At 44.2% G+C, this 13,519-nt stretch overlaps 1 protein-coding gene across 1 annotated transcript in view; it reads left to right on the top strand.

Moving 5' to 3' along the window:
• LOC146813824 (calpain-1 catalytic subunit-like) overlaps nucleotides 1-13,519 on the top strand; it is a 400,682-nt gene that overhangs the window by 240,327 nt on the left and 146,836 nt on the right. The window contains exon 12 of the mRNA XM_085610280.1: nucleotides 3,735-3,774. Coding sequence (XP_085466406.1) covers nucleotides 3,735-3,774 — 40 coding nt within the window. The remainder of the gene's footprint in view (nucleotides 1-3,734; nucleotides 3,775-13,519) is intronic.

Here is a 13,519-nt window from a genome sequence, read left to right as displayed (position 1 = left end):
GGGCACCCACCCACATGTCTCTGTCCACTGCTGGGAGTCCTGGGCACCCACCCCTCATGCCTGTCCACTGCTGGGAGTCCTGGGCACCCACCCACATGTCTCTGTCCACTGCTGGGAGTCCTCTGCACCCACCCCTAATATGCCTGTCCACTGCTGGGAGTCCTGGGCACCCACCCCTCATATGCCTGTCCACTGCTGGGAGTCCTGGGCACCCACCCCTCATATGCCTGTCCACTGCTGGGAGTCCTGGGCGCCCACCCCTCATATGCCTGTCCACTGCTGGGAGTCCTGGGCACCCACCCACATGTCTCTGTCCACTGCTGGGAGTCCTGGGCACCCACCCCTCATATGCCTGTCCACTGCTGGGAGTCCTGGGCACCCACCCACATGTCTCTATCCACTGCTGGGAGTCCTGGGCACCCACCCCTCATATGCCTGTCCACTGCTGGGAGTCCTGGGCACCCACCCCTCATATGCCTGTCCACTGCTGGGAGTCCTGGGCACCCACCCACATGTCTCTGTCCACTGCTGGGAGTCCTGGGCACCCACCCCTCATATGCCTGTCCACTGCTGGGAGTCCTGGGCACCCAGCCCTCATATGCCTGTCCACTGCTGGGAGTCCTGGGCACCCACCCACATGTCTCTGTCCACTGCTGGGAGTCCTCTGCACCCACCCCTCATATGCCTGGACACTGCTGGGAGTCCTCAGCAGCCAAGCACCCATCCACCCTCCCGCCCCCTTGGTGCAGTACACTGCTGTCCTGTGCATACACACACCACAATGTACTGCTTATATGCTGCGCCAGGCCCTATGCCAACATTGGTGGCGTCTGTACGCCTTGTATCCATTCTGTACTGGTGCCATAGGGGTATGGGTGGGACGGACCGTACCCCCACATTCATAGGGTGTATGGCCCGTAACCACGCTCTGGGGGCGTGGGTACGGTCTGTACCACGCGTACCCCTCCATAGCCACTCCAATGGTGGTACGAGCCGTACCCACGCTCTGAGGGCGTGGGTACGGCGCGTACCCCTCCATCGCCACTCCAATGGTGGTACAAGCCATATTCACGCTCTGAGGGCGTGTGTACAGCGCGTACCCCTCCATCGCCACTCCAATGGTGGTACGAGCTGTACCCACGCTCTGAGGGCATGGGTACGGCGAGTACCCCTCCATCGCCACTCCAATGGTGGTACGAGCCATACCCACGCTGTGGGGGCGTGGGTACGGTCCATACCACCATTGTCGTGATGACGGGTACGCGTCCACGGCGAACGTACGGATTGGTGGACACGCCCCCCCCCCCCGAAGTGACCAGACCCTGGAGGTAATGTATGTACAGGACATATTTGCATTATTACTTGGGTGGAGGTTATGTTTCATGCCCCTGCCCCCCCCCCCTTTGCCCCTGGGTGTTGTTCTGACCTTCTGCGGCATCTGCGTGGGTTTCTGTGCACCAGGTCGTAGGCTAGGAGGGCCGGGATGACACGTAGGATGGGGTCCATGGCTGTCCGTCGCATACCGGAGCTCCTTGTTCGCGTCGTCCTCAATTTCCCGGCAGTTTTTGGCTCCCGTAAAAAATAGTCCGTGAGGAGTGACGTAGACACAAATCGTACTTGCTGGTTCGTAGAATGCTGCCAGACTCCGTACGGACGTCGCGTACGCGCTGTCCCGGATCGGAATAGTAGGTATTTTTTAGCCGGTCGGTATTTTTTACGATTCGTACGCAAATGGTGTTTCTGTACGAATCGTACTTGCATGTTTGTAAGGTGGTTTTCCCGGGTACGAGTCGTACGGAGAATACGCTCCGTACGACGATTCGTACCCGGGTTTTACAGGATCGGAATCGGCACCCAATTGATTAAAAATAAATTACTTCCCACCCTGTGCCCCTAAAATCCCAACAACTAAAATTAATTACACAATTTCCATATGTAATTGTCCATTAATTAATATTCATTAACAACTAATTATTAATTAATTTAAAAAAAATGACTTCCCACCATTTACCCCTATAAACCCCACAACCCGCACCTAAAATTTACCGAAAAAATTAAAAACACAATTAACATTATAAAATCTCAAATAAATAAATATTCATAAATAAAAAAATATTCACTAATTTATCATAATTAAATTACTTCCCACCCTATTTCCCTATAAACCCACAACCCACTACAGAACTAAAAAACGCACAATTTAATTAAAATAAAATTAATAACTACTAGAAATTTAACACATCTATTAACATAATACTTATACAAAAAAAGACATCACATACATTTAAAATATATACTAAAATACATAACACTAATTAAAAAATCGATATTTTAAACAACTATATTTTTGCAAACGATATTAATGATTTCTTTATTTTTAAAATCTACATTTCTTACCTTTAAGTCGATATCCTTGACCAAAATTTTCTTGCTGTTGATATTTCTGTGTCACGATACTTAAAACTCGATATTTATGTAAGTCGACATTTCCAACTGGATATTTGACTAAATACCAACCTGCGCAACATAGAAAAGGAACCCAGACAAAGTTCAATGTAAATATTGTACTAGTGACCTGCGAAGAGTAGATATCATTGCCACAAGAAGACGGCGGAAGCCTTTTATTCCAAAAACATTTACATTTTGGCTATTTGCACATCTAGATGGGATAGCACAGAAGTTAGAGTCACAGCACCGCCTCATTGATTAATGAATACATGGTACATGTTACCTCATGGCTGATCTGAGAATTATGCCAGAGGCTGATGTTCAGTGGCTGATGGAAGGCTGCTATCAGAGGCTGACATGGGAACAGAGAACGTCAGATGCCTTATGGAGAATAGCTGATCTCAGGATGATGTCCGACGAGGGTTTTTGAAGACTTGTGTATGATGAAAGTGATTTTGGAGTATGTATTTTGAGATTCATGCTAATAGCTGTTATGAAGATGATGTTTAGTAAACCGTTTCTGAGGACGATGTCTAACCTGGGAGTAATTTTGGACTGATTGATGATGTTTGATCTGAGGCTGATGCCTGAGATGGATAGTGTTTTTCCAAGGTAATTTGAAGATAACATTTGACAGCTGATCATAGGCTGATTTCAAAAAATATTTGAGGTTTCTGGTAATATTGTATGATTAATCTGAGACTGAAGTGTGACGTCAACCTGAACTGAGCAAACCTCTAAGAGTGATACTTGAGAGCTGATGTGATGGTTTTAATTTACACCTCACCCAAGGTTTATTATGGTTCTTCTATGGGTGTACGGAGGGTGATATGTGGTGGTTATTCGAAGGACGAGGCCTAATGCCGCTATTGGAGTATAAAGTGTCTGAGGCCGATGCCTAGTGACTGATCTGAGGTTTATATGCGCTTTGGTTGATCTCAGGTTAATATCTGGTGTTGATACTTGGTGGCAAATCTGAAGCCAATGGAAAGAAGATAGTTGATTACTAATGAAGACTCACGTAGGGATGATTATCATGCTTTGAAACTTCAGAAAGGGACAGAAAGAAACTGAAAATGGAAGGTCTGAGTTGGCCAATGGTATTTACCCTGAATTATTTTTGAGCATGATATGTAGTAATGTGGTTAATAGCCTGAGCTGAGGGTTATGTTTGTCAGGTATTAAAAAATAGGTGCCAAGAACTTAAAATTTGAGCTAAAAACTGGAATGTCCATAATTTCTTGGGGCCACTGTTGTGACTGATTTTTCTTTTTTTTTGTCATTAGAGAGCTGGATGATGAAGTCACAGTAAATCTTCCAGATGAGGTAAGAAAAGCATTTAGTCATTAATTCATTTACACCAATGCATAGAATAATCAAAAAAAGTTGATAAAATAAGGTAGACCGCAGATTTTATATATGTACAACAGAGACCTATAAACAAAAGGACTTGACCCAAGGAAAGCATAACATCAACTGATGTAAATGAATCCAATACTATAAGATGAGGATCATTTGAATGCATTTCCCTAATCGACTGGAAATCTCATGACTGCAGCCTATGCACCTTGATTGTCCCATTTTACGAGGAATAACAGAGCACCTGCTCTTCTTGCCTTGTATGCCATATGTTTGTGTAAATGTGTTTAGTTGATCACGTCTAAATGAGTTGTGTTTTGACATGTGAAGAATTTCTAGAGCCATAGGGAGCCAACAATTAATTTTCAAAACATCCGTATCTGAAATAATGGTATTCATCCAGACGTGAAAGACAGAAATTCTCTTGTTTGCCAACAGCAAGTGGAATCCTTCAGGTGATTCTCCAGCTCTGAGTGCTTCAACTTTTAAAAATTATATACAAGCACTTCTTCGTTCTATTGCTCTCCAAGACTTCCCTCATGACAATAGCCGCAGTCTGCATTGTGCAGTAGCCTCCTCCAATAACCTAATAATTCAATTTTCAGAATGTTCCATACTTGTCCAGCAGTTTCTACTCATTTTGTATACCACAATATTCCAGGAGTGTGGCATTATTTGCTGTTCTTTTAGGGATAATTTGGACACATCTATGTCCATCTCTGAGCTGACACTTCTACTTAGCGTTGGTGTTTCTCGGCTTGGGATCTGGCTCTGACCGAGTTCTGCACATGTTCTTGACAAACAGCAGGCCTGTTTCACAGAAGCATATATGATTATGGAAAGAAGCACCACCTGAGTACTATTTTATGTACTCCTCCATACCTTTGTGAATTCAACCCAAATCATCCAACTCCCTATTAGTAAAAGGGAAGAGTGGGTACAGTCTATTCTGTGTGCACTGCTTGTATATGAACATTACCTGGATAGTCCAGTTTTAGATGTTTGAGCCAATTCACAAAGTCATGTAAGGGTACGTAAAAAGAATATGACAGGAGTACTACTTTACATACATACTGCTTTACATATTTCTACATGCCTTTGTGAATAAACCCCTGAGAGTATGACCCCTAACCTCAGGCCATCTGTCACAATCTTCCTTGAAGGAAACCCATCTGTGTCAGCAAAGATTTGAATTCAGCTTCTTAGACTTGTACAAATTATGAGTAACAACCATTATTTTTTACGCTTTCATTAGTGAGATAAGATATTAGCCCCCACAGAGTGTATTACCATTTTATTACAACAAGAAAGATGTCATCGGCATCCTCTTCAGATGGTTTCAGTTGCACAAATGTTCAATAAACTTACTGATAGACAGTTATTCATCTCCACTAGAGGCATTCGTTGTGGTTATCATCCTAAATATTGATTTCTTTTTCCAGAACGAGACACTTGTATGTTATCACAGATATTACAATGTTCAGGTTTTACTCCATAGGCCTCCAAAGCCCCTTCTTGCTTCTTCACGACTGTTTGTGTCCTACCTAAAAATGAATTGGTCACCCACTAATGTGGAAATTGTACTTGGGGCTTACTCAGTGTTGACCCGTGTGCCAGTTTTATTACATAAGGATTCTGCTAACTAGGGGGGCCTATTACGATGGCGGTCGGAAAACCATTCCGACCGCCGTGGTAGCGGCATTTCACCGTCCGCAGGTACCGCGGCAAAACTAGTAGTCAGATTAGGATTCACTGCCTATAACACCCTACCGCGACGGTCGGATTCCTGGGTTCACCGCCGGAGAAGCTGAAAATCAGAACGCAGAGGGCGGATTTGCTGCTGAAAGGCCAAAAACCGCCATTTTTCCTGCAGTCAGGAACTCATGGAGCTATCCCCAGTATTGCCACCGCTATCCCCGTATAGCCGGATTCCCCGCTGCGTTGTGCTGGGCTGTTTAGGGCATCGTGATTCGACTGGCGGTCTTCACCGCATTCCGCACAGCGTTACCTCTCTATTGGCTCACTCGGCCGCGGTTGCGGGTGCATATTTCTGCGGTTCATGTTGCTCCGCGGCAGTCTGTAAATGGGCTATGTTTGCCCATCGTAATATGGCGGTCTCGAAGACCGCTGCTGGAGTGCGGAAAAGCACTGCGGTTGTGCTACCGCCCGCAATCATAATCGGCCCCTGGGTGCTGTAAGATGTGCCATTTGTTAATAAGCAGTTTTAATTGAAGGCATCAGTCTGGGCTGGTACAAGATGTGTAACTTGCAGGTGAGCAGCACGTAACTTGCATTAGTCTGAAAATTCTGCAATCGGCGTCGATTCACCAAAATGCCACGGGTAGCGGAAGATACGGTGCAGAGACAATATCGAATCAAAAATATTGAATAGCAGAAATATTGTTTCAAAAATATCGTGGATCAAGAATATCGACAGACATATTATCGTGGTGAAGAATATCGATTTTAGGTAAGTAATATCGATTTAAAAAATATGGAAGTGTTTAATATCGTTTGCAAAAATATCGATTTTGAAAATATCGATTTTTTTATTAATGTTATGTATTTTAGTATATATTTTATATGTGTGTAATATATGCATTTTTTGTTAAAAAATTGTTTGTGTTTTTATTACATGTGTCAAAAGTTTAGTAAGTTATACTTTTTTTTGTTTGAATTTTGTGTTTTTAGTTCCGTAGCGGGTTGTGGGTTTATAGGGGAATAGGGTGGGAAGTAATTTAATTATATAAAATGTATTGATTATTTTTAGTAGTTATTATTTATTTTTATTTGAATTTTGCATTTTTAGGTCCGTAGCGGGTTGCGGGTTTATAGGGGAATAGGGCGGGAAGAAATTTAATTATAGTACATTTATTGAATCATTTTTATTTATTAATATTTGTTGAATTGAGATGCTGTAGTGTTAAAATTAATTATTTTAATTGTGTAATTAGTTTTAGGTGTGTGTTGTTGTGCTTATAGGTGAAAATGGTGGGAAGTAATTTATTTTTAATTGATGAATTAATAATTAGTTGCTAATTATTTTTAATTAATTCATTGGCAATTAATTATGTTAATTGTGTAATTAATGTAGGTGTGTGTTGTGGTGTTTATAGGTGTAAATGGTGAGAAGTGTGGGAAGTAATTAATTTTTAATTGATGAATTAATAATTAGTTGTTGATTAATTTTAATTAATTCATTAGTAATTAATTATGGTAATTGTGTAACTACTTTTAGGTGTGTGTTGTAGTGTTTATGGGTGAAAATGGTGGGAAGATTGGGAAGAAATGTATTTTTAATTGATGAATTAATAATTATTTGCTAATTATTTTAGTTAATAAATTGACTAAAAATGATGCTATTTGTGTAATTAATTTAGGTGTGTGTTGTGGTGTTTATAGGTGTAAATGGTGGGAAGTAATTTATTTTTAATTGATGAATTAATAATTAGTGGTTAATTAATTTCAATCAATTAATTAATTATGGTAATTGTGTGATTCATTTTAGGTTGTGTTGCGCATATTATAGTGTTAAAGAATGTGTGTTAAATATTTTTTTAATTCATTATTAATTATGGAAATACATATAAATAAAAAATGTGACCTTCATTTTATTGGTGTGGTGTTATAGGGAAGGAAATTAAAAAAATACATTCATGTTTTAAATATTATTTTTGTTTGTTAATATTTGCTTTTTTAAATAAATATTGTTTATAAATGTATTTATTCACTTATTTTAGATAAAATGTTTACCTTTTTTGTTATATGTAATTAATATATTTAATGTTAATGTTTAATATATTTAATAAGATATTTTTAAAATATTGTTTATTTAATTTTAAGATTATTTAAATGTTTACAATTGTTTAAATGTTATTAGTAATTTGTTTTCTGTGCCATCCAACACTTTCCCTACTGTTGCACTCACTAGAGTGGGAATAGTAATTTTTATCCCTCCGCTATCCAACACTTTCCCTACTGTTGCACTTTCTGGAGTGGGAATAGTAATTTTTACCCCTCTACTATCCAACACTTTCCCTAATGTTGCACTCTCTGGAGTGGGAATAGTAATTATTACCCCTCTGCAATCCAACACTTTCCCTACTGTTGCACTCACTGGAGTGGGAATAGTAATTTTTACCCTTCCGCTCTCCAACACGTTCCCTACTGTTGCACTCTCTGGAGTGGGAATAGCAATTTTTACTCCTCTGCTATCTAAAATTTACACTACTGTTGCACTCACTAGAGTGGGAATAGTTATTTTTACCCCACCGCCATCCAATACTTTCTTTACTGTTGCACTCACTGGAGTGGAAATAGTAATTTTTACCCCTCCGCTATCCAATACTTTCCCTACTGTTGCACTCACTAGAGTGGGAATAGTATTTTGTACCCCTCCGCTATCCAACACTTTCCCTGGTGTTGCACTCACTGGAGTGGGAATAGTAATTTTTACTCCTCCGCTATCCAATACTTTTCCTACTGTTGCACTCATTGGAGTTGGAATAGTAAATTTTATTATTCCGCTATCCAACATTTTCCCTACTGTTGTATTTATTGTATTGCGAAATGTATGTTTTAATTTTTTTTAATAGTTAAATGTTTGAATTAATTATAGAATGGTTATTTTTTATTTTAAATTATTGATATATGTATATATTATATTTTTATATAATTTTAAAGTTTAAAAATTAAATAAAGTTAATAGTTAATAAATTATTTTAAAGGAAATATATGTATAAATTATTATGTTTGTGTGTTTATATTATATTAATTTTGTATATATTACTTTATCTCAGTTATAGTTTTGAATAGATATTTTTTTCAATCAATATTTTTTAATTCGATATTTTTTATTCAATATTTTTGTACTTATCTGTTAAGGTATTGGCAGTCGATATTTTTGTGATCGATATTTAGAACATCGATGTTTGTTACATCGATATTCTATCAGTGAACAGGAAGATGTATCAAATACCCTTTGACATCACAGGAAGTGACATCATTTGCCTCTTGACCCTGATATTTTCCAGGAAGGCATGTCACATGACCCTAAGATTACAACAATTCATATTGCTGGAGTTCTATAATAACTGCATAATTAGTAGAACAGCATAACACAAACTAAGCTCCAGGGTTGGACTGGCCTAGAGAGTAATCAGGCATTACCTCCAGGTCCCTTATGTCCTCGTCCCCTACATTACTTATTGGAGATTACCATCTCCCGACAGAAAAAAAGATCAGAAGAATGCTGGGACACTAACCCCGCCCCTCCCACTGGGAGTACATAAGGGGCACTTACCCAGCAGTCCTCCTGTTCTTTTTTCTGTCTGTCTACAGTCTTGATGTGGATGCTGGTGCTGCTCCTGCTGGTCTTGAGTGGCTTCTGTTCCTGTTTTACCCTGTCCGGCTGCCTGGCTGTGCGGTTGGGGTATCTGGTTCCTTGCCTCCCAGCCTGCTGGGCTTGTTGGGAGGCTTGGTTTCTCGGTCGGCTCTTTGATTCCCCTGTGTGTGGTTTCTGACGGCCCTTAGCGGCTGGTGAGCCGGCCTCCCGGGTCCTTCCGGGTTACTGGAGGCTCGTCTTCCTGGGGCTTGGCCGGGTGGATTTCGAGCTGGTTTCCTGGTTCCCCTGGTTCCACATTGCCGACGCTCTGCTGCCTTTGAGGTCTGGCGGCGGCTTCCTGGATCCCGGACGGTGTGGGGGGGGTCTTTCTTGGCCAGTGTCCGGTGTTTTTTCCTCTGTCCCCCCGGTGTTGCCGGTCTGTGGGAGCCTGGTCTCTTCTGCTCTCGGACCTGGCCTGGCCTTGGCTTTCCCTGTATCTCTGTGGTGGTGCTCTGGGCCCCAGTTCCTCTGGTTGGCTTTGGTGGGTCTCTTCCCGTTGCTTCTCCTGGAGGTTGTGCCTGTGTGGCTGTGGTGCTGGTTGTTGTCTCTGTCATCCTGCTGCTGTCCTGGCTCTCGCGGTTCTGTTCCGTGTCGCTTTGCCTGTGCTTCGGCCTGGCTCTTCTTGGGGCACTGGTTTGTGTTGTGTTTTTGCCCTGGTGGTCTGCTGGCCCTTGCGTTCCGGCGGGTTGCTGGGGTTTCTTGGCTGTGTCCTATGCCTCAGGGTTGCTGGTCCTGGCCTCTTGTGTTTTTCCTGTGGCCTTTGCTCCCTGGGGGCGGCTTCTCTCGTGTTTGGGGTTGTCCGCCTGGGTTTCCGGTTGGGGTTTTCTCCTCTTTTTGCTTCCTGGGTTGCTGGCGGGCGCTGTGGTGCTGGTCTGGCCTCCTTTTTGAGTCTGTCCCCCTTGTTGGTGTGCTTTGGGGGCCCTGGTCGGCACTCTCTGGTCCCTGTGGCTGAGTGGGGTTCTGGCCGCTTCTCCTGCTCTGATGCCTGGGTTGGTTCTTGCTTCCTCTGGGGTGTCTTGTGTTTGGCCTCTTGGCTGGTGGCTGTGCCTCTCCCTTCGGCCTTTCCTCCCTGCTTCCTCTGGTCTCGTCTGGTGTCAGTGGTGCTTCTGGGTGGGCTTTGTTTGTTGCCTGGTTGGCTTCCCGGGTTCTGTTGGCCTTCGCTGGGTCTCTTCTGGTCTGCGGTGTTTTCCTCTGGCTTGGTTCACTGTGGAGGGGGGTGCTTGCCCCTGCCCTTTCTGGTGCTTCTTTTTGGCCGGGGTTGTGCCTCCGCTTTTCCCTGTGCTTGTGTTCTTCCAGGGGCCGTGTTTCGGTCTCTCCTGGTCTGCTGGCTTGCAGCTGCTTTTGCTTGGCCTTCGGCGGTTGCTCCTTGTGGTTGCCTGTTCCCTTAGGCCTTCCTCCCTGTTGGCTCCGGTTCTTGGCTGGTTTGCGGGTTTCCGTTTATTTGGACCTGCTCGGCGTTGCCTGGGTGCGCTCTTGCTGCGGTCCTGGGCTGCTTGCTGGGGCTGTGTTGGGGGTTCTTTGTTTGGCCTGCCACTTCTTTGCTGGTGTCTTTTCTGCCTGTGGGGTGGCTGATCCCTCTGCTGTTGGGTTCTGGTCCTGGAGGGTGTTGTGTGCTCCTGCCCTTGTGGCCTCTTGGCCCTGGATGGGCCTGTTGGGGTCTGTCCTCAGCTTCTGTTTTCCCATACTCTGGGGCTTTTGTTGGGGCGACGCCGGGGCTGTTTGCTCTCTGGCCTGTGCTCTGCTGGGGCCTTCCCTTCTTTGTGCCTTCCCCCGGTTCTGGGTTGGGCCTTTGGGGCCTTCTGGTCGGTTGGGTTGCTCGGTTTTGGCTTCCCGGCTGCGGTGTCCTCTGTGGCTGTTTTCTGCCCTGGAAGTTTTTCCCCTGCTCGTGCCCTGCTTTTGGCCGTGCTGTGCCGTGGGGTTTGGTTTTTTGTGCTTTCCGCCCTGGCTTCTGTTGCTTCTGTGGTCAGGGCGTTTTTTTGGTGTTGCCTCTCCCCTGGTGGGCTGCAGTTTCTGTGCTGTGTTGTTTGGGCCTGTCCCGCTCCTTTGGGGCCTTTTTGTGTTGTTGGCTCTCGGCTTGGGCTGTTTGGGGTCGTCTCTGCCTGGCCTGTCTCTGGTTGGGCTTGTCTGCTGCTGGTGTTGGCTCCCTTGGGGTTCCCTTGCTGTGGTCTTGGGTTCTCTGGGTCGTTTGCCCGTTCCGTTGCTCTCCTTCTCTGTGGTTTGGGGTGTGCCTTCTTCGGGCTGTGGCTTCCTGCTCCGGTTTCGCCGGTTTCCCGGTTGGAGTTTCTGCTAGGGCTGTGTTCTTGGGTTAATGTGTTCCGCTTGTTCCCTTTTCTTCTTTGTCTTCCCGGGTTCCTTGTTTCCTGGACAGTTTTCATCCTCTGGGGTTCTGGCCCCTGCTGGGTCTGCTCCCTTCTCGCTCTTGGGGCCTGGTGGGTTGGCTTCTGGGGGTTTGTTCCTCTTTGGGTGGCCGCCTCGCTGTTTTGTTCTTTCTTGCCTCGGTTGGCTTGTGGGTCCATGCTCCCCCCTTCTGTGGTTGGCAGTGGGGTGTTCCTGCTGTGGGCTGGTTGGCCTCTGTGGGTTGTCGGCCTGGTCTTCCGGCTGTTCTCCCGTTGTTTTGTTGGGTGCGTCCCGGCTTGGGGGGGCTCCCTCTTGTCTGGGTGCTCTGCCTGGGGTTTTCTGTTGGTTCTGCCTTTGCTTCCTGCGGTGGCTGCCTTGGTTTGGTTTCCTGGGTTGGCTTCTGTTTTGTTTGGGAAGGCTGGCTTTTCTGCTTTGGTATTCTCCAATTAGTAATGAAGGGGACGAGGACATAAGGGACCTGGAGGTAATGCTCTATTACTTACCGGTAATCTTCATTACTCCTGGTCCCGTTGTCCTCGTCCCATTCATACGCCCCGCCCTCCCTCCCAGGCGGCCTGCCTTCTTTGTGGGCTTGGTTGTTCAGGAGGACTGCTGGGTAAGTGCCCCTTATGTACTCCCAGTAGGAGGGGCGGGGTTAGTGTCTCAGCATTCTTCTGATCTTTTTTCTGTCGGGATATGGTAATCTCCAATTAGTAATGAATGGGACGAGGACAACGGGACCAGGAGTAATGAAGATTACCTGTAAGTAATAGAGCATTGCCTGATGGACTAGTCTGACAGGTCAGTGTGTAGGCTGTTTTTTGTGCTTTTGTGGGCCTATTTTATGGTCTGTTGAGGTGGTTTTTACTGTTGATTTCCCTGATATTAAAACCAACGTTTTAATCTAGCTAAAGGCTTAGAAAAGTCTATCCAGTCAGCCAAAGTACTAACGGCAGAGGAAGTTGGTTCTTCTTCTCTTTCGTGTATGTTGCAGTCAATTAAGTAACCTGTAAAGTTCGAAGGACTGAAAGGAAGTAAACTTACCTGTTATAGGCGTGGTTCTAAAATTCATTTGGCAAACAGTGCGGATTGTCCTGCTGTACGAAGAAAGTGTAATAAGTCTAATAAGTATAGTCATTTTCAGAGTGCATGTAAAGATCCAAGATCTGTTTTAAGAGTATTCTGTAAATTATGTGAATGACAAGGTAGAACATTTGATTCTCACTTTATATGATCTCTCAGCAACTTTTGATGTCAACAATATTGGGTTAGCATTCAAAGCACCTTTAGGGGAGATACACATGGGAAAGATGGGTCTGGAAGGTATGGCGGACTCAGATTCTCCGACAACCATTATTTCGGAAGAATTCTTTAGAGAAAATTGGTGTGAGATTAAAATAGAGAAAACAGATGTCAACCCCGAAGCATTTGGCAATTTTGACATAGATATGGTGGGCTACTTTCAAGAAAATGTCAAGCAACGCAACGTAATCACGAACATTTATGTTGCGGTGAATGGCAAGAATATTGTGGGGTGGTATGATCTTGGAAAATTGGGGATTATCCTATGCCCTGGAACAGACTGTCCGATTAGGTTGAGGGAAATGTCTGTAAATTCTGTGAGTGAGCAAAACTCTAGGGCGGAGAGTATTGCGGCAAAGCATAGTGCAGTATTTCCAGACAAAGTTGGGGAAGTAAAAGGTTTTACCCACAGTATTATCCACAAGAAGGGTCCCATACCGGTGCAACATAAAGTATGCATGGCACCTTTGGAGGTTCGTCAAACATTGAAATCTCATCTGGATGCTTTATGTGTGGATGGTATTATTGAACCCACAGACAGTTCTGAATAGGTTTCAGCTATTGTGATTGCTCTTAAAAAGAATAAGGATTTAAGATTGTGTGTGGACTTGAGGCCTTTAAACAAGAATATTGTCATTGATTCTTATCTTTTACCGAGGATACAGGAGTTGTTGGCAGCTTTTCTTGGTG

The sequence above is a fragment of the Triturus cristatus genome, chromosome 6 (genome assembly GCF_964204655.1).
Source record: "Triturus cristatus chromosome 6, aTriCri1.1, whole genome shotgun sequence".
NCBI lineage: Eukaryota > Metazoa > Chordata > Amphibia > Caudata > Salamandridae > Triturus > Triturus cristatus.
The sequence above is the reverse complement of the archived record's forward strand: the minus strand, read 5'-3'. Positions and strand labels throughout refer to the sequence as shown.